The sequence below is a fragment of the Pelophylax lessonae genome, assembly GCF_965119305.1.
Source record: "Pelophylax lessonae genome assembly, chromosome: 2".
In the NCBI taxonomy this organism is placed as follows: Eukaryota; Metazoa; Chordata; class Amphibia; order Anura; family Ranidae; genus Pelophylax; species Pelophylax lessonae.
Window position 1 is genome coordinate 476,507,193 of NC_138769.1, and position 22,205 is coordinate 476,529,397.

The window sequence follows — 22,205 nt, forward strand, 5'->3', positions numbered from 1 at the left end:
GGAGTCTCATTATGGACAGAATGGACAGAAAAGCAGATAATTTGGCAGGTAAAAGAGCCCCCATATATGTATGTTATCTGTATATTTAGGTGTTTGATGGCCACGATGTGAAGGAAAATCTCAGTGGGAACACAGGTGGCAAGAATGACTAGACATTTTAACTATTCCTCACCCTACAGACATTTTTTTAATGAATAGTTGGAGTTGGACTTAAACTTTGGATAGAGTGGGGGAACTCCTGTCATATTAATTTTATTATTATTATTTTTTTTTTTTCTTGGTCCCCTTTGGGAAGATTCACTCTTAATTGTCCTGATCACCAATGTCCTCAGTACTGAAAGGGAGAGTAAATCAAACATTTTAAGTTGCCATTAAAGCGGGAATAGAGAGGAAATCTTCCAATCCGGATATTTGTTCCTATAACAACCTTTCCTTCATATTGGAAAGATATCATCTCACTTCCTGTTGAGTCTACAGGACAGGAAGTGAAGTGAAATCTCCGTAATGAGAATCAGCACTTTTACCTCTCCCCCATTCTATCCAAATTGAAAAAAAAAAGTTGACTTTTGATATGCTTTAAGGGAGTTGTAAAGTCAGGAAGGTTTTTTTTTATCTTAATGCATTCTATGGATTAAAATAAAAAGCCTTCTGTGTGTAGCAGCCTCCCCTAGCACCCCCTGCTACTTACCTGAACCTGATCTCTGTCCAGCGATGTCCATGAGTCCCTCAGCCATTCCCTCCCTGCTGATTGGCTGAGACACAGCCACAGTGCCATTGGCTCCTGCGGCTGTCAATTAAAGTCAGTCAGCCAATCAGGAAAGAGAGGGGGCGGGGCTGAATGTCTGAATGGACACATGGATCTGTGGCTTAGCTCGGGTGCCCCCATAGCAAGCTGCTAGCTGTGGGGGCACTCGATAGGAGGGAGGGGCTAGGAGCAACAATGAGGGACCCGAGAAGAGGAGGATTCGGGCTACTCTGCGCAAATCCAGTGCAACAGAGCAGGTAAGTATAACGTTTATTTATTTTTTATTAAAAGAGACTTTACAATCACTTTAAGTGGCCAATGCCTGGAAGATTTTTTTCAAATAGACAACAAACATCAGCTATACATTTTCATGATTCTTGTTTCCTCTCACCTTGGAGTCTTGCTTCTCCCATTACAATACTAATGTTCTGAATTGATTCTGTATGGTATAAATTAAGCTCAGCAGGTAAAGTGGGACTTCTTAATATAACGGCTACAGAATGTGTGCAGACCTGGCAACAAAGGCGCAGAGATCCCATCACGGAAGGAAGCCTCAAGAGATATAAAACTATTAGGTGGTTTTAATGCGCCAGCATTTATCAAAATCTGTCGAGAGCTTTAACTGAATAGACCCTTTTAAGTTTCTATGCCTCTCTTCTTCCAAGTAAGGACTGATCGTTTCCTGGTGATATATGTAGAAAAAAAAAAAGAAATTACAAGTACAGCAGGCTGCACTCGATGGGCTGCAATGGTCACTAATTAAAAGGAAAAAAAAAAAAAAAGAAACGGACCCAAAATTCAGTGATGTGTATTGTAAAGTCAGACAAATGAGAAGAGTCGGAACATGCTTGCTTGGACATGCCACCAAAGGATTTTCTTTGATAAAAGAGCTGTGAGCTTCATAATCCTGTGAAGCGGACATTAGATCAAGTACAGCTTGCAATAAGGATTGCTGCTTATTAATGCTTGATTCCAAAGGCTTTTGGTATTTTTTTCAATTTTACTGAGCACAGTAGATTTTTTTTTTTTTACAGAGTCTACAGATGTATATTACACTTGCTTTCCTCTCTTGCAAAGCCCAAACGGATATGACTGGGGGAATGAATATTCGTTTAACTAGGCTTTAAAACTCCCAGGTAATTCATCTCACACTATGATTAAATTACCGTAAAGCGTGAACAGAATGTAAGGGAAGACTATATTATAGGTAGACGGTAATTAGAAAACAGATTCTCCATCTGAAGCCATCTACAACGCATCGGCCAAGCACAGGATGGCTTTTATATATCTTTTTTTTTTCCCTACAGCCTACAGTGGAAGTATGTGTAGATGCAGAAAGCCAGCCAGCTCACTCTTCTATCTGATTAGCTCAATGTAACTGTCTTGATAGGCCAAAATCAGCCAAGATCTATGCAGCAGCTTAGTCTCCTGGGAGGCAGCATAATAACGATCAAATGAAGACATATTAAAATGTAATATTACTTTCCTTCCATGGGGACCTTATAAAAAGTCATAGCCAGAAACAGATTGTGCCTGCTGCTTCTGTTTTAGCTGACGATTCACTAGCTTTTCCTTTTGACTTAGCAATTTCAAACTCTAAGCAAAATGGGCAGACATACAAATAAATGGGCAGGCAAGCCATCTCAGATAATTACGTACCAAATAATTTAATGATGATCTGAGGAAATAAGTATTTAAATTACATACATACTGTACATACAACTATATTTCGTATCTACTTCATGGTTTAAAGAGGTTGTAAACCCATACAAATTTTTTTTTTTTCGACCTGAAAGAGAAACACATAATGAGCTAGTATGCATCGCATACTAGCTCATTATGAAATACTTACCTTAGAACGAGCCCCCGCCGTGCCGTCCGCTTAGCTGTATGACGGGCGACATGTCCAGTCGCCTATCTTCCGAGATCGCGGCATCCGGCCATCTGGATGCATGCGGGAGACGACAGTCACAGCACAGGGCTCTGAAGAAACGGCACCAGCGGCCGTTCCTTCAGAGCGCATGCGCCAGTGACGTCACTGGCTGCATGTTAGGTAAATATCTCCTAAACGGTACATGTTTAGGGGATATTTACAGTACCTATAGGCAAGCCTTATCATAGGCTCACCTATAGGTAAAAGTGTCAGAGGAGGGTTTACTTCCTCTTTAACTGCAGAATACTATTGTTGATTTTCAGTGAATTTATTAGGCCTAGAACTATCACATGGTAGCATGGTAACATACAGACTTGTGAATAAAGCCTTTCAATAATAGCAGATGAATAGTTTGTGTTCGTCCAAGATTGAAGTAGCGCAAAATAAAATGCAGATTTATCTAATTATGTATATCTGTTCCCCCCTCCTCTCTAATAAACTGAAAATATAGCAGTGGGTCCCATTTTGAATATTCTGGCATAAATCTAATGCAATAAAGTTGGCCTAAAACAACAGACAAACACAAGGGCGCATCGGCCTAGTGCATTATCCTTTGAGCAGGTTTATTAAAAGAAATAGATTAAAAATACTCACAAACGAGTTCTTGATAAAAACACATCAAATAAAGTATAAAATCCTCAGCAGCGTGGTCAGGAACTGGTCGTCCCCCGAGGCTGTATAGGCTTACGCGTTTCGAGGCGGCGCTTCTTCCTCAGAGCCTCAATAAAGTTGGACTAATCTGATCTTTTGGTGGAATTGGCAGTCAAACTTATACAAAATATATTTTATAAAATGCATTTTAGCCTTGTAAGCAATAAAGACATAAGGTGGGGCCATATCTCCCTTGTCCCCCAGTTTTTATTGGGCAGTCCCAATTTTGGAACCCAAATATGGAAGAAAGAGAAAATGCAGTCTATGAATAGAGAAGATGATGGTGGTTATGGCCTAATCTAGGCTTCTAGTTACTTTATGGCATTACAGAACGTCATAAACTACTGTAGTGATTAAAGAGCAAATCCAGACATGTAAACCAAATTGGGGGCCTGCTTTCACTATCCAGCAAACACGGCAACAAGATATTTACTCATTTACGCTCGAGTTTGAGTTGATTGGAATCTCTTATAGACAGATTCCAAAGAGCACTTCACTGGGTCAATGAGTGGGATTGTGCATTTTGATGCATGTGCTGTGTAGCTTTTTTGTTCTTCCCCCATATCACCAATCAGATTCATACGGTTTGTAATCGGTGCGACTGAAGTCGCTCAGATGTAGAATAAGGATCCTGCACTACTTCTGGTGGGACTTCAATGTGACTTGCATTGATTTCTGTTAAAGAAGTTGCATGCAAGCTGTAATGACGTCGCTCAGACGTAGAAGTATCCTGCACTAGTTTTGGTGGGACTTCAATGCAACTTGCATTGATTTCTGTTAAAGAAGTCGCATGCAAGCTGTAATGAAGTCACTCAGACGTAGAATAAGTATCCTACACTACTTTTGGTGGGACTTCAATGCAACTTGCATTGATTTCTGTTAAAGAAGTCGCATGCAAGCTGTAATGAAGTCACTCAGACATAGAAGAAGTATCCTACACTACTTTTGGTGGGACTTCAATGCAACTTGCATTGATTTCTGTTAAAGAAGTGGAATGCAAGTTGTAATGAAGTCACTCAGACGTAGAAGAAGTATCCTACACTACTTTTGGTGGGACTTCAATGCAACTTGCATTAATTTCTGTTAAAGAAGTCGCATGCAAGCTGTAATGAAGTCACTCAGACATAGAAGAAGTATCCTACACTACTTTTGGTGGGACTTCAATGCAACTTGCATTGATTTCTGTTAAAGAAGTCACGCAGGGATGTCTAAATTAAAGTCGCGGCAGTGTGAACAAGGGCTTAATCTGATTGGTGCCTTTGAGACAATTCCTAATTCTGACTTTCAACATCAGGTTTTCAGTATGTGAGATACACCAAGGACCATGCAGTGTTCTGGAACTCATCTCCTGTATCAAGGACTGTCAGATCACTGATAAAGGGGACTAGGTAGGACTGGTGCACTACAGCTATTTCTAGATGAAAAATAAAATTCCGAGCTGTATGTAGTCTCGCCATTTATCCGGTATTAATGTCATCAAGTGGTTTTTAAAAGGTTATCTTAATGAGAACATTAGACAACATTACCTTTTCTTAGAAAGTACTGGGATTAAGATGTGACATCTGATATTACTTGTGTTAATATTCACACTATGCTTTATAAATTAAAAATTCAGAGGCACTTTTTTTTTTCCAAGGACAACAAAGGCCCTGAGCAAATGATAAAATAATTGGAGCAAATGCTCTTAAAGTAGGAACAGCTTTCAGCCCGAGGCCATATAAATTGCACATTCCATTTTCAGCATTTTGCCTGTACTCTAAGGTTTTTTTGGCTATACCATTTGTAAAAACAAAGCATTTGCAATATTAATTCCCTTTTAAATGGCAGGAAATGAATGTTGTGATTTTATTATGGAGCCAAAAAGCCATCCATTGTAACTGGAGTATAAATCGGGCAAAGCTCTCTTTTAAAATGTACCATTATGAAAGCTTATTATTTTTGAGTGAAACATAAAAAAAAAGAAAAAGTGCAGCAAAATATCTGTTATTGGATTATTAATATGGCTGCTTTCAAGAGCCATTTTGCTGTGATGTGTATCCTCACAGTATGTATGAGGGAAGCTGCTGCAGCACAAATGACTGGTTCATTTGTACTTTAAATGCTCTTTGTGATAAATGTTTAAGCCTTTAACAAACATCGAATTACAAAACATCTATTAGCTGTGCAGCAGATGATCATTTGAAACAATTTTTTTTAAGGTTTTTAACAGCTTAATATAATGCTGTTACATCGTTGTATACGCCTACATACTCCTATTCCCATGCACTTTTTTTTTTTACATTCCAAATGACTTTGAATATAGCCACTCATTCCTATACAGTGCATTCAGGAGCCTATTTACTATCTTTAGCCCACTTCCACTGCAAATACCAAATGAGTCTGGCAAAATGATAAAAACATATTGCAATTAAACCAACTCCGCTTTAGATTGCCCCAAGGAATTTTATCCATGACAGCCTTGCCTCACAGAAGTTGGTGGGTTAATAACTAGCCCTGGATGACAGAGCATGTAGTTGAGAGGGTCTGCTGAGGACAACACCAGATAGAAGGTGAATATTGCAGAAAAAAACAGATTATTCTTTATTGTAAAACAAGAAAGGCAATTTATCTTCCTTAAAAAAAGAGGGCTTTAAAGGCTAAGTTCACCTTTCAGAAAAAAATAATAAATGCACATTGCAGGTAAAAAAATGTGCATATACCATTTTTTACTCTGCAGCCTGTAAGGTATTGCACCCGCAATCAGCAGATCATGGGTGCAACGCCTGGCTTCTGCACTCACGATACGGGCAGATAATTTCTGAATCGCAGCAAGAATCAATGGACTATGAGATTGCTCACTAGCACCCTCATAGTTCATAGAAAGCTACAAGCCGTAGGCCGACGCTACTTGTAGTTCATTCATTCAAAGAACCCTGAATGAATGACACGACCGTGTGGGTGAAGCCCGAAACGACCACACTGTTTTTAAATTCTGACAGTGGCTGTGGGGAGGAGATCCCCTGCTCACTATCACAGAAGGAGGGGGCAGAGGCAGGAGATGGAACATGTTACATGTTTCACTCTAAATACAAGTGGAATATGTAACATGTTCCAAAGGCGAATTTATCCTTTAAATCAAATTGAATATTTTGGACTAAATACAGTTTCCCCTCCCACTTCTAAGATTTCTATTCAGTAATTCCCCAAATTGCCAAGTGAATTTATGTCGGTGTCAAAGGCCCACACTTCTGCACAGGTGCGAAAATGTCCATAGAGAGGCACAGGTTACTAGGGTACAACCATGGTTTGAGAAAGCTGCAGGGGCCAAGCTGGTTAAAAGAAGAGAATCTATTTTTAATCTATTTCTAAAATAAAAAAATATTTTTTATGACATCCTTGTCATGTCGTGGTGCCGGGAAAGTCCATCCTCAATTGCAATAGCAATTTTCTTTATCTACATGAAAGAAAAGAATGTTTTAATACTGGCCAGCCTTGTCCAGGCATGTTTAAATCCTACCACTAGCCTGGTCTTCATGTAGGCCATATCAGACGATTCACACTTGTCTTTTGAATGTAAAGATTTTGATGATAAAAATGGCACAAACAGAAAAGCAACCTTTTGGATATTGTGTCAAATCTAAACATTCAGTTAGTCTGTTTTATAGGGATAATTATAACATAAAGTGAAAATGTCTGAATTTTAAAGAAGGTTGCCTGCCAACTGTTCTCCTTAGTTGTTTCTATGGTGATTTTTGCTATTGCTTTTAGAGAGTTTGCTTTAAATGTCATTGTCATCTGCTTAGAATACAAAATGGCCACAGAGAATACCCCTTCAATATCAGAAAGGCCTTCTAGTCATTTCATGTGTTTGCTTAATAAAAAGCCTTTATTGTGCTTTGAATAGGATGCAACGGAATTCATCCAAATTGCTGGTGTTCTGTGTTTCCCTATAGAGGTTGTTACAAGTAGTCAGTTTTAATTAAGGATGTAATGTGGTTTTGGCCTTTCGCTTTGCTACCAGATAACGCTTCATTTTGAAGATGAGCCTTGCTGAGCCCAAAGCTAATTTAGGAACCTCAAGGAGCTTATGTAGAAAGAGTGTGACATGCAAAAATTACGTGACACAACTGCCATCATCAAACAGTGTTAAAAGATAAACTAACTTTTTATAATAAAATGTACTGTAATCTTAATAATAACAATTATGTTAATGAAATACTTTTATGTGAACTATGGTTTTCTTGCTCCTTAGCAAAGCATGTCTCCCAATAAAGAATTGTAGCTTTGAGACAGATTTATGTTGGCATTCTATTATGTGAAGATTCTAGTCTGAATTAGATCCTGACGCTTCTATTATCAGCCTACTCTATGTTCCATTTTGTTTGGGACTGTTGTTCTGGATTAACCCTTCCATGGCCATGAATTGATAATGTATGTGTCCAGTAAAACAGTGCAGGAAGTCATTGGTAATGTGCAAAGTCCAGTAACCCGCATCGAAAAATGCTTTTAGCTTGGATTGTCTATGGGTTAGAACACTGTACAGTTGCTCTTTGCCTTAATAAATAAAGCTGGACTCCGATAGAAAGATGTCTCGCTGACACTTAAGGGCAGTGCGACATCTGTTGTAAAACCCCTATGAGTGATAACCTGTGCTTCTGACAGTCGGAAACACTCTTTATCACCCTCTAGGGAAGCTTCACATGGCCTGAACCTCTGCCAGTCATCACTGTTGAATTGGACCTTGTATAGCCATCCAAAGCCCAGCAGTGTCAAAAAATATACATTATTGTCACCTTGATAACTGTTTCAAGAATTTGTCCAGTAGTGAATGCTTATGTGGTGGTCTAAGGATAGACTTTCTTCAGTTTCATTATATTAAAGTAAAAAGAAAAAGAAAACTGATTGAGCCAAGCTCGAGTTCAGCTTTCTACTTTCTCTACACTTATTTCTCCTCTATCTTAGTTGCCTGTACATTGGCAAATAGGTCGTAAAAAACACTTTTATCACAGACACATTTGATTTATGTCTAGGGCTGCTGCTTGCTATTGATTTTTGTTTCCACTAAAAAAAAAAAAAAAGAAAAAACTATGTCTCCATTATTTTGTGAGCCTTGTGTTCTAGTGTCATGCTGTCAGATGTACTCATAGATTAGATTACTATTGTTTTTTTTTTTTTTTCTTGCTTAAAGAAGGGTTTGGAATAAAAATAGCTTTGATGACATAAAATACCAGTGTGCAGTTTATAGAAAGCAGAAGAATCCTATGGGTAGAGCTAGTTTCTTTGTTTTCTTACATGCATATTTAAAAGATCAATGTAAAGTCAATTATCTTATCAGTGTATATTATTATTTAAAAAATCTTATATTTATGTATATTTTGTAAATTACACTGGGAGCAGCCACATTTGCTTATAAAATACTGTTCTCCTTTGTGCTCCACAGCGCTATACTGGGGTTGTGCGTTATTACTCCCCCCAACATTGTGAGCCCATGGCTCTGCCAACCCAAATGTAAACCATGCACTTATGCTGCCGATAACTTTTCTCAGCAGGGATCAGGGAGGCAGAGTGACTGCACTGAATAATATGGTGCTTCATATAGTGGTTTATCCACAGATCTCTATTTGTATGCAATAATTAAAATAAAGAACTAGTATGCAAAAACGTGAAGGAGAAATCAATATTTACTGCGGTAATTTAAAAAAAATGTGATAATGTGCTATAATCCCCCTTTTAACTAAGACAATGCAGAATACATTTAGGGAAGTGAAATAGAGATTTATGGGTATTGTGAGATGCAGCAAGCTGCTTACAATAGATGGATGGGTGGTACAATGGTGTTGAACTCATACAATGGCGTAACACAAGTATCTAGGACAATTAGTGGATGCAGATTAAGCTTTTCCCTTTAGTACCAGGGTATTGTGATTGACAAAATACAAGTCAAAGCTCTATTCATGAACAGTCCTTAAATAGACAATGCAAAGATCTGTGCTAAGAGAGAGATATATAACTCAGGGTTAATCTTATATGGCAGGAAAAATACATTTCTATTTAAGTATCTGTGCACACAGGGAGACCTTGCCCTCTTGTGTTTGGGGCTTCCTAAATAATGTATCCAGAAGTTAGTATGACTTTATAACTCCAACATTTTGTTTCAAATATGGATAGAGCAATAAGTGTTCGAAACTCAATAAAGTCTTAATTGGTGCCCGTTTTTCCCACTAGAAAGATTTCCTCTCACTTACTATGTCCAGAACAGAAGGTGAGCTGAAGCTTCTCCAAATGAGGACAAACACAGCAATGAAATAATTGTATTTGTTGGGTAAATTAGAAACCTCTCGCTGTGGTCAAAGACCTTTTCATTAACCATTTATGGACCATATCATATCATGGGAACTTTGCTCTGGCCCCACAGATTTGGCAAAATGCAGACTTCAAAAATGTAAATGTTAGCCACCATCTTTGATTTCTGAAAGTCCTTACAAGAACAATGAATCCTTGTACTGACTCATGAACCTGCTGCACAGTGTTAATGAAATATTGTGAGACTTGAGTTGACAAGAAGAAGGTTACTATTGTTAATGGTAACAATTAACTGATACACTATACCATTGCTGTAATTTCCTGAACTTATTTATACAATGAAATAAATGGCTTAAACATGGGAAAATATTCGAAATCAGCAAACCTCAGGAGGCACCTTCAAAGCTCTTAGATTAGAATTTACAGTGTTTATAGAACTGGACTCAAATGTGGTCATAAGTCACCAGTGGAATTGTTAGTGTACTGTTAAAATGTATTTATTTATTAGTTTTAAATATTGATATCTTTTTTTTTTTTATCTTATTCTATAGCTACATCCAATGGCTCAAAAGAGGGTTTGGATAACCAGGAAGGGGGAGTGTGTGTTTCTAAAGCCATGAAGATCCTTATGAAAGTCGCTCAAGGTAAGGACTAATGTAAAATCTTTCTCAATCTCCCAAGCAGATTAGAAAGACCAGTTTTGAGCAGAAACATGCAAGTAGTAAGTGCAATACAGTTCTGTTTTTCTACTGGAAAGCAAACCTTCCAATGAAAGAATTATTGCTCTGCCTATCAAAATGGTCCATGGAAGCAGTTACGCAGCCATTGTGCACATGGGTACTTGCTACCTACATATTTAGACTTTCTGTAATGTTGGACAATCAACAGACATTGAACAGAAGCAAGAAAAATAAACATCTGCCCCTATAGTTGGCCAGTGCTTGGACACTGTAATCTCCATCATGTTTAATAAAGTGGACTTTGGTTGCAAAGTTGATTCATCATAATGGCAAAGCACCAGTTTATTTCAGTTGATTCAAGTTGCTTTGTGCAAGATGTAATGTATCCCCCTATAGAACAAATTACAGCTTCACCTCTGATATTGTATAACGTTTCCCCTGTAAAGAGTGTATGACATCTGATTCAAAGCTTTTAACATTCCACACAAATGATAATACATTTGCTAATGCTTTAAAAATGTTATTTATTCAATAGGTATTACTTTAGGCTAAAATAAATTTTCAGTTGGTCATTTTCTGTTGAGTTTAGTTATTTTTACCTTGAATCTACTTGCAAATTTATTTTGCACATTGTGTACCTTGTAGTTCTTCCTGACTTGATATAATCAAAATCAATTGTCTATAGAATCAATATTAGTCAAAGAATCACTCACAACCACTTTGTGGATGCACAATATTTATTATAGAAACCATTCAAGATTCCTTGAGCCCACATGTATAGATTACTTAGTGTGTGTCAGGAATGAATAATATTTCTAATTAGAACTTGGTTTAGTAGTCAATCAACTCTCTCTGCTAAATTGAAATGTCATTTGCAGAGCTTTGCTTGCCAACTGTGAGAATCCCTATAGTTTCTGCAGATGGTTTTACAGTCTAAGTGTCTAAAATAGCTTGCATTCTGTTCTTTCTTAAAGAAAAAGAAAATCACTCCCATCTAAACAAGTACACAATGGATTTCTTTTCTTCACCTTCAAATCCTGTGTTATTTCATACAATATCTTTACACAGCATAGCAAATGTTGTTTCTTCTTCAATGTAATGATGATTTTGTTATATTCTTGTGTAGATCCTGACTCTCCGGGTACTAGTCAAGATGCAAACCCAACAAAACGCCCAAATCAAGAGTCTGGTACCAACGGAAAGAGCTCTACCACTAGTCCATTTGTCAATGGTCCTGAAGGTATACATCTTTTCTATATTATAAATATTTTATAAATGTTTTTTTCAGACAGAAACTTCATGCAGTCCCAGAACAGCAGGTCTGCTCTCAAGTCTCTTAAAATATATATTACATTGCAAGAGCTTGTACAAATCAAGATAGGTATTTTATTATGTACAGGCGGTCCCTGGGTTACAAACATCCGATTTACAAACGACTTCTACTTACAAATGGAGGGAGACAATAGGAAGTGAGAGTAAATCTACCCCTAGGAAGGGAAATTCACTCCTGTAAGAGTTCTCATGCGAAAAAGGTGTCTCCACTGAGGCTTTATCCCTAATCCTTGTTTCTACAACAACCCAAAATTTCAAAATCCAATTGTCATTGGGACAGAAAGTGAGGTGAAATCTTCTGAACAAGGGTACAGACAGCAAAACAATTGTACAGGGGTTTTAACCCTTCCCTATGCTATTCAAAAAACTTAAGAATTATTCTTTTGGCTGGAGCTACACTTATAAAAGTTACCTGTTCCAATTTACAAACAAATTCAACTTAAGAACAAACCTACAGACCCTATCTTGTTTGTAACCCGGGGACCGCCTGTACTGTATTGGCTTCCTCTGAAGGTGTGGTAAAACTTTAAATCACATACATCCTCTTCCATTTCCACCATGGAATAGGCTTATTTATAACAGCCTGGGATTTGTAGGTTGGCACCTAAGGAGTACTTTAGTGTTAGGCCCCTCACACGAGAGGTCCGATCAGGTCTGGCTGTCTGTTTTTCAGACAGTGCCTATCGAATATTCCATTGTTCTCTATGGGCAGTCGGATGTAAACTGACTGTCTGTCTCTTTACACCCAGCTACATCCAGGTCAGATCCAGCAAAAAAAAAAAAAAAAAGGAAGGGGATCTGTTCCCCTTCATCTGGCTGGATCAGAGGGCAGATGGGTGTAAACAGACAGCCAGTCCGTTAACATCCAACTGCCCATAGAGCAGAGCGAGCTGTGTCAATGTCTGCTCTGCAGAAGTGGAGCAGACACAGATCTATCATCCAGCTGCTCCGCTCAGCTCAGCAGGGGGTCAACAGACAGATCCTCTGCTGAGCAAAACTGGTTCTGGCCCGTTTGATAGGGGCCTTAGGCTGCTGTTTGTTTCATGTTAGCCACTTGTAAAATGCCCTTGGTGATATAATTTGAGATAGTGGGTGGGTGACTAGTCATGCTGATGATATCATGGTCTAAAAAGATGAAAAAATCAGTATAGGATGTGTATAGGTGGTATATGACAGTAAGTAGTGAATTTTTGTTCACTGGTGGAAACCTAAAAAAATGTAAATAATATAGCTTGTAGAGGTTAGGCGTCAAGACTGTTGTAAATATTTGTTGCATATCCTGTAGCATGGCATTCTGATGTGAGAAATGGGAGGAGTTCCATGCCATGTGTTCATCCATAATGTCCCCTATTGTGCTTGTTATGCTCTATGTGCTTATTATTCTAATTAATTCATAATGTGCTGAAAGAGCAGAATATCAGTCTGTTCCAATGTGACACTTTTTACTGCACGCCAGATGTGCAGTCATTTGTTTAGTTAATTGTGTATTACATAAGCTAAATCATTAATATTTCTACCACGGTGCCCAAATTAACTTTGGTTTTCATGAGTGCGGATAGATTCTTATTCAACACTGATAAGTACATGAAATTACATTACATTACAACCGTTTGCATCGACGAGCAATATAACTGGTATCATAATAAGGGAACGTGGCTGCAGTTCCCGCAGGCACTAAATAGGTTAATCAGCATTTGCTGGGAAACACAATAGGATATGCTTTGTACAGTTATGGCAATTCTTATGGGAATTGCTGTTCCGTACAAGAGTAACAGGACATCCAGCAATTGCTCCGAGAAGAGGCGTATACAGAGGCCTCGCTGTCTTTGCTGATGGATGTCCATAACAGAAACAATGTGGTTGAACTTCTGCATGAAAGCAAGCTTATGAGACACAAAGTCTTGTTTAATATTGATCGTGTATTCCCTGTGTTTGCATTTAGCTATCTAAGAGGGTAATTGCTTTGTCAAAGTTCAGCTGCGAGCCAGTTCATTTTGTATGCTCTACCGAGAATTTAAAATGTTAAACCCGGCCAAATAAAATAGCAGCTAGGTAAAGATTACATTACGTTAAGATGTATGTTTGCTGAATGCTCTGTTTTTTCTTCTTCTAGGGTCTAGTACAAATGGAAAACAAGATGGACACACAAGTATCATTGGATCTGAGGTGGCCTTATTTGCAGGGATTGCTTCAGGGTGCATCATCTTCATCGTCATCATCATCACTCTAGTGGTGCTTTTGTTGAAATACAGAAGACGACACAGAAAGCATTCACCCCAGCACACGACAACATTGTCCCTTAGTACATTAGCCACACCAAAGCGTAGTGGCAATAACAATGGTTCAGAACCAAGTGACATTATCATCCCTTTAAGGACTGCAGACAGTGTCTTCTGCCCACATTATGAAAAGGTCAGCGGGGATTATGGACATCCTGTTTACATTGTGCAAGAGATGCCACCACAAAGTCCAGCAAACATCTACTACAAGGTCTGAGGAATCCAGTGGTACCTTTTGACAATAGTATGGACAGTTCAAAGTCCGCTGCTTCCTGATGGGGGTTTTAGTGATTCCTTATGCATTAATATGGACTTGCATTGGGGAACAGGCACAAGAGAAAACCTTCCTTCAGAAAAAGCCTCTTTAAGCTGCGCAGTTTATGATGGGATCTGATGGTTCCTCTGAAAAGTGTTCACTGCAAGCTGGAAGACTTTCAGATATGCCCATTCTGATATCTATGCCCTGGTCATGTTCACCCTCTAAGCCATGAGCTTCAGGCATCCAAGCATATTCAAAAGCCAGGTTAACATGGACAGATTCAAGGACATTACTCATCTTAAGCATTTTTAAATATGCTCTAGATTATTTATCTTGAAATGCAATCTTCTGATTTAATATCGACTAGCTTTCTTAATGCATACTGGATTTGTCAGTAAATGTTCGTGTCTAGGACTTTAGAAAAAAAACACAGATATCTGCATTTTCTAAAATTTAGTCCATCACTGTTTCATGTTCATCCGTTGTCTAGGGTTGCTCTATCCTTCACATAAGATTTCCTTTCACTCCACCTCCCCTATCACTAATGGAACATTAACCTTTGTAGACTCTTGTTCCATCCATTTCTACCGCAGTCACACACGAATGGGTAATATATTATGGAAATTGTATTTGCTAATACAGAGCCTTCCAGCAAGAAGTTAAACTGTCAGCAAGTCCAGTAGTCCACAGGCTAAACTGCTGAATGCAGTTAAATCCTAATGCCTATGAAATAAAGCATAGGACAGAAATTGACATCGGCAGCAAAGCACTTTGGTATCTTATGAGATGCAGTGGAGTAAGACTGTAGCTGAAGGAGTTCGGACTATCCAGTAGTGGTGTGTGACACACTTTGCGCTACGCATTCTTAGAAAAGAGCATAAGCAGGTAGGGAAGGACAATGGCAAGTTGTTACGAGGCAAGACTGTTGGAGATAAAGGCAATAAGAACAAGTTTTAATGAAACTCCTAGTCTGTTGTGACTGAAATATATAAGCAGACTCAGGTGCTACACTGACCATATTATTCCTCAGATAGAGAAAGCTTTCAAGATAATAGCAGGAAGCCAAATCTGACCTGTGAGTTCTAGAACCAAAGGTCAAAGTAGAGCATATGTTCAACATGCCCGCTAAGAAAAACGAAATATTATTATTTTTTTTCCTACACTGATATGTTTCGTTAGAGAAAGCCATTTTATCTGGCACTCATTAAATAAATCATTGGACACTTTTGCTTTGTGGTCATGCTGTCCCAAGGGAGTGCCGTGTAGGAATCGCCGTTGACATGGAAGTTCGCTGGTGCTCTGTTTCAAAGTAAAAGCACATATGGCAAACATTTTACAGTTCTTAGGTATAAAATAAATTATTAGTAGTATGGAGAGCAGGAAAGAATTAAAAAAAACTTATTTAATAGGTGTATAGCACACATGGGATATATAGTAAAAAAAAAAAAAAATTTACTAATATATAATTTAATATTGCACAGCCTGCCCCACCAGAAGAAGTGAAAAGCAATTTTTCAGCAGTTAAATAGGCTTAACTGTTGGCGTTAGAGCAGAATTAGACGTTGCTTCTGGTGGAAGAAAACAACATTATTCCAAAAATAACAATAATGAGAAAAAGGAAAAATAACAAAGCCCTCTAAAGGCGTCTCACACAAGAGCAGACTAGGAAGTTCAAGCCCAAAAGCAGGAAATCAGTGTTACTGCATCATAAGTGTAACAAAGATGAGAAAATGTGTTGTCAGTCATTTTCTGCATTCGAATTTCCTTTTTGCCTTAATGCAAAAATGTTACACTAGACTTCAGCAGGTTACAGAACGCAATACCTTTTTTTTCTTCTTTGTTATTTTTCTCTTATGTCTTCTTTTCTTTTCTACCTTCTTCCCTTTTTTTTTTTTTTTTTCTTCTTCCTACATTTATGTGCTATGCAAAACAGATATCATCAACACAGTTCTGTTTCTATGGTAACACTTTGCTCTCTGAAATGGAAAGAAAAAAAAATTAGTAGCAGCGATTTAAGGTTCTTGAATCTCTAAGGAGCACCTGCAACAATGAACTGTCACCAGACTGATTGCTCTCCTTATTTTTCTTTTTTTTTTTCTTGAACCTGAATATTACGTTGGAATTAAGGAAGAGATGTGTGGTCAGTAATAAAAAAAATAAAAAATAAAAAGTAGGGTGGCATTTATTTAACATTTGCATAATACAGTTTTTTATATTTTTGTATGATGCACATATTTGCTCTGCACCCTGAAATAATGGTATACTAAGCTGGCAGCAATCGCCTTTTCTTTGCCACAGTATGCCATCCATCGACAGTCAATCAAGTGTTTTTTTTTTTTTTTCTTTCTTTTTGTTAACATCTTTTGGCCATCTCCTTTAGATTAAAGCTGTGAAAATCTTGCTAACAGATGCAACAACCTGCAAATAGTGTCAGCCTTTTACTTTTATGTCTGTTTTGTGTCTGACGCCGAATGACAATCTTTAAACTGTTCCCTTTTGTTTAGAAGTTGGTTCAGGTTTGGAACATTTTTTTTTTTTCTGTAAATGCCTTGCTTGTGAGATCATGTGATCCTTAGTCACCCGACTTAGGAATTTGCACCATTATGTCAAAGTGAAGCTGTAAATATGTTGAGAACTGTATCTGGATTTGGGGTGTGTCCGTAGCCTTATTCACCTTTTTAAATATTCATATAGAAAATTACACATGTAAAAAAAAAAAAAAAAAAAAGAGACAGAAATGGATTTTCTTAACCAGATTGTGTACATAAAGCAATGTTGGATTTTTTTTACAAAGTCTAAGCAAAATGTTTTGTATAAAATTGAATTTTTGCTATGTATTTAGCTACCGCTTGTTTAAAGGCAGTGTCATTTCCCTTTGCACTGTAATGAGGAAGAAAAGGTTAAAAAAAAGGTTGCCAAATTGCTGCATATATGTGCCGTAATTGTGTACCATGAATATTTATTTAAAATAATTTTTGTCCAATTTTGTAAGTAACACAGTATTATGCCTGAGTTTATAAATATTTGTTTCCTTTTTTTTTTTTTTAAAGAAACAAAATAGCCTTTTCCTAGGTTTACAATTTTTGCTTTAGTTTCACATTGTATTTAGCCCTTCAACCTGTTCCTTACCAGACAACAAAGCTCTGAAATTTCACATTCCACGTTTGTTTCAAACTGAATTTGTTCTTAAAAAATAAAATATTTTTTCCTATGGAACGTGCTGTATCTTTCGATTTATTATCTTTTTCAATGCTATTGCAATAATCCATATCCTGGTAAAAAAACTTAAAAAGGTACTGCTTTTGCCAACAAGTACTTGCCTTAGATGTATTATAACATAGTCTACCACTAGCATTAAACTGAATTTTGAAAAACTGAGAAAGCGTTGACATGGTAAATGTAAATCTATTTATGGTAGCACTATATGCATTCATTTCATAAACGGAGTTGTACAGCTATAGGGTGATTATAGATTTTTCCAATCACAGGGTCTTACCAGCACATGATAACGCTGTAGTGTCATGGCTATTTTACAAGCCCTATGAACCTGCCCTGCGTATATTATCTTAGTTCTCTAATCCGGAAGGTTAATAGTAGGGATGCACCGAAATTAAAATTCTGGGCCGAAACAGAAAATTCAGGATGCCCTTGGCCAGAAAACCGAAACCAAAAATGACTTTTTTCCCCCAAATGATTTTATGCACATCATAATACATAATATGTTGTCACTCACTGCTCCCCATAGATAGCAGGTTGACTCTGGTTCTGCTCCTGTCCTTCCTATCCGCAGTGGCCATACAGTAGGAGATGGAGGGAGGAGGTGGGTAGAGTTAGAGAGTCAGTAATAGGCACGGAGGAGGACGAGGAAGATCCTCCTCCAATCTGCATGCTGGGTCCTTTTCTCGGCCTCGCTTTCCTCTCGGGACCGTGACGTCACTGGTTGCTAGACACCAGGCGGCTGGCGATTCTAGCAACCAGTCTAGCACAGGGCGAGCGAGGAGGTACAAACGGCAGGTGTCAGGAGCCGGCCGTGGCCGGTCACGCACCATATAAGTTAAAGTGAAAGCTGCTGCGGCACCCATTAATTTTCAGCATATATGACCCGTTTTCGGCCGAAATGGGATAGGCCCATTTTCGGCCTAAAATTTCGGTGCACCACTAGTTTAATAGGTAAATGTACTACAATTAAATTAAGTTGAAGCCTATGGAGCTGTTATCGTTTACAAATTTACAAAACTGCCCTTGAGGTTTTATAAAAACTCAGTTTTATTGTTATATGGAAATATTTTCCAAAGGTAGATTTCAAAGTTAGGCCAGATAGTTAAGTGCCACCAAGTGCTTTGTCTGTGGTCAAGGGATTCATGTCTTGTTTTTTTTTTTCAAATTTAACACCTTTAAGGCTGCCATCTGCAGTTTTACTGCGGCAGGCAGCCTCTCGGCCGCGCGCGTGGTGCTGGGGGGCGATGCACGTTGCCAGCACCCATGATCGCTCCCCGCTGAGAGAAAACAACGGTCAGCTGTTGTAAACACACCTGACCGTTGTTCTCTCTGAAATGATCACAGAGCGCCTGTGATCCTGCTATATAGGATCACAGGTCTCTATGATCATTTCACAAGTCCCTCCCACCACAGTTAGAAAACACTCCCCTAGGCTCACACTTAACCCTTTGATCACCCCTGGGTTAACCCCTTCCCTGCCAATGTCATTATTACAGTAACGGTGCATATTTTTAGCACTGATTACTGTAGTAATGTCACTGGTTCCCCCAAAAATGTCAGTCAGGGGTTTGATCTGTCCGCCGCAATGTCGCAGTCCCGCTAAAAATCACAGATCGCTGCCATTACTAGTAAAAAAATATAAATAAATAAAAATGACATAAATCTATCCCCTAGTTTGTATACGTAATAACTTTTGCGCAAACCAATCCATACACTTTTTTTTTCTTACCAAAAATATGTGGCAGAATACAAATTTGCCTACAATGATGAAAAATTTAGATTTTTAAATTTTTCTTTTTGGGAATGTTATATAGCAGAATGTGAAAAAATATATATTTTTCAGAAATGTCCCTCTTTTTTTGTTTATAGCGCAAAAAATTAAAATCACACAGGTGATTAAATACCACCAAAAGAAAGCTCTATTTGTAGTAAAAAAAAAAAGGACATAAATTTTATTTCGGTACAGCGGCGCAATTTTCCTGTTAAAGCAACGCAGTGCCGAATCACAAAAATGACCTTGGTCATTAAGGGAGCAAATCCTTCCGGTCCAGAATTGGTTAAGGTCAATTTACTTGCAAACATTTTTCATGGACCTTCTGGTGCTCCTGGATCCGTAATGTATTTCCAGTAGAATATATGCTTTCAAAAAATATTGTTTTGACAGTATTGGCATCTTAAAGTTTAACTCCTAGGCGCCGACAGACGCATGTTTGCATACCAATTAGCGGACACAGCTGTGCTGAGAGCACGCGCCCTGTGTACTCTCGGCACAGTTACCGGTAGCTAATGTAGCGCTTTCCGATTATGTGATCACTGTGACAGCCAATCACAGCGATCAGATCATAAACCCTGCCTCCCAGCATCTGAAACATCTTAAAGGGCTGAGAGGCGTCGGCTCAAAGGGGTTAAAATATTGATATATATTCTGTGAATGCATAGCTGGTTGCTGTTGTATTCTGAAGTTCATTGCCAACAGATTACTGACAAACTTTAATTTTCTTATATGGCTTAAATGGAAGCTATAGGCTTTTAATTATTTTTTTAAGCATATGTGTATAAATAATCTGCTTAAAGCGGAACTACACTGCAGTTGAGCACCACAAACCAAAAACACTTTTTAATTCACTTTTAGTACTCAAAGTAAACTCACCCATTCATGTCTCCATGCTTTTTTTTGCTGAACAATCACTTTGAAAAATACCCCCTAGCATTTCTGGTCGTGGTCAACTTGAGCAAAGGCAGATGATTCATGTAGCATTTACTTACAGGAGTCCATCTGCCCTTAGCTCAGGCATACAGGAAGGAAGGTATGCTTAGCTAAGAAAACCCCTCCTACGTTCCTGGATTTAAGGGATGTATAACATTTGCCTAGCACTGGAAATCAGAAAGTAACTATAGAAATGGAAAAAAGAGTTTAAAACAACTATGATATACTTTCCTATCTATTTACTAATGGTAGCAGCATAAGGAATTAATTAGTCAGTGTTGATTGAAAGAGTTAAGTTCTGTTTTTAGTGTGGATGGGCAAGTACAGCTTGCTTTCAGCTGTATTCTGCTTGGATTTAACATCAATTTGAAGCACTTCTAAAATCACTCATTGACAGGTAAATTTTACCTCCTTACAAGCTGCCTGAACATGCTTAAAGCGGAGTTCCAGCCATTCACTCACCTGTCCAACGGTCCAGCGATGCGGCCGCCCGAAGCCTCCATCCTCTCCCTCGGCGCCGGCATCACTGCTGTGGGCACCCGGCTGTGACAGTTTGCAGCTTCACAGCCGGGTACCCACTGCGCATGCTCGAGTCGCGCTGCGCTCCGTGATTGGCCGGCAATCTTCTGGGACCTCTGACGTGTCCCAGAAGATTGCAGTGAGGGAGGGGGAGAGGAGAACTTCCGTTCAGGGCGCCGCGGCGCTCCGAGAGGAAGTGGGAGCGGGTACCTGTCAAAACTAGGTACCCGCTCCCCCCCCAAAAAAATGACATGCCAAATGTGGCATGTCAGGGGGTCAGGACTCCCTAAAGCGGAAGTTCCACTTTTGGGTGGAACTCCGCTTTAATCGCCGCAGTTTTACTGTCACAGGCAGCCCCTCCTGCGTGACGCATCATAGGAATACGTCAGTAGCGCCTGCTGCTAGGGGCTCCCGCCCCCACTCGGCGGTGGGAACTGATGCACGGGGCCGGGGGTTCTGATTGCTGCCAGCCATCCGCGATCGCTCCCCGCTGAGAGAGGACGGGCAGTTGTTGTAAACACGGCAGACCGTTCTTCTCTCTGGAATGATAACAGAGCGCCTGTGATCCTGCTATACAGGATCACAGGTCTCTGTAATCATTTCAAAAGCCACGGCCCCCACAGTTAGTATCACTCCCCTAGGCTTACATTTAACCCCTGATCACCCACTGTGTTAACCCCTTCTCTGCCAATGGCATTATTACAGTAACAGTGCATATTTTTAGCACTGATTACTGTAGTAATGTCACTGCCCCCCAAAAGTGTCAAAAATTTCAGCTAGGAGTCCGATCTGTCCGCCGAAATGTTGCAGTCCCGCTAAAAATCGTAGATCGCCACAATTACTAGTAAAAATAAAAAACAATAAAAATGACATAAATATTTCCCGTAGTTAGTAGACACGATAACTTTTGCGCAAACCAATCAAAAATATGTAGCAGAAAACAAATTGGCCTAAAATGTTAAAAAAATCTTTATTTTTATTTATTTATTTAATGTTATATAGCAGAATGTAAAAAATATTGTTGTTTTTTTTACCAGAATTGTCGCTCTTTTTTTTGTATATAGTGCAAAAAATAAAAAAACGCACATGAAAGAAAGCTCTATTTGTGGGAAATAAAGGACATCAATTTTTTTTAGGTACAGCATTGCATGACCGCGCAATTGTCCGTTAAAGTAACGCAGTGCCGAATCGCAAAAAATGGCCTGTTCATTAAGGGGGAATATCCTTCCGGTCCAGAAGTGGCTAAAGCTGCTTTTGCATTCCCATTTACTTGTATGGGGAGATGAGTAGTTCTGCTGCAAACAAAAGACCTCTGACACAAGTCCTTATTTATGATTTTGTCAGTATGCATTAATGCTTTGTTATAGTTTAAGTTTTGTAAAGTTTGTAAACTTGGGACAACTATATTTTCTGCATACAGAGACGGTTTACTCCTTACTAGCCCTGCTCACCAGTGTAGTCTGACAGTTTTAGAGAATTCAAAGTCTGCATGGTTGAGACTTTATTCCAGCAGTTGTTGGTCAGATAGGGATAATTGCAAACAACCCACTACAGGGAGAATAAGTACAGGTAATACAATGGCATAAATATGGCATGGCA

The 22,205-nt window shown here is 38.7% G+C and overlaps 1 protein-coding gene across 1 annotated transcript in view; it reads left to right on the plus strand.

Annotated features, from left to right (window-relative positions):
- Positions 1-15,689, plus strand: part of EFNB2 (ephrin B2) — a 63,156-nt gene extending 47,467 nt beyond the window's left edge. The window contains exons 3-5 of the mRNA XM_082244541.1: positions 10,163-10,255; positions 11,418-11,531; positions 13,737-15,689. Coding sequence (XP_082100667.1) covers positions 10,163-10,255; positions 11,418-11,531; positions 13,737-14,119 — 590 coding nt within the window. The 3' untranslated portion in view covers positions 14,120-15,689. The remainder of the gene's footprint in view (positions 1-10,162; positions 10,256-11,417; positions 11,532-13,736) is intronic.
- The last annotated feature ends 6,516 nt before the right edge of the window (positions 15,690-22,205 follow it).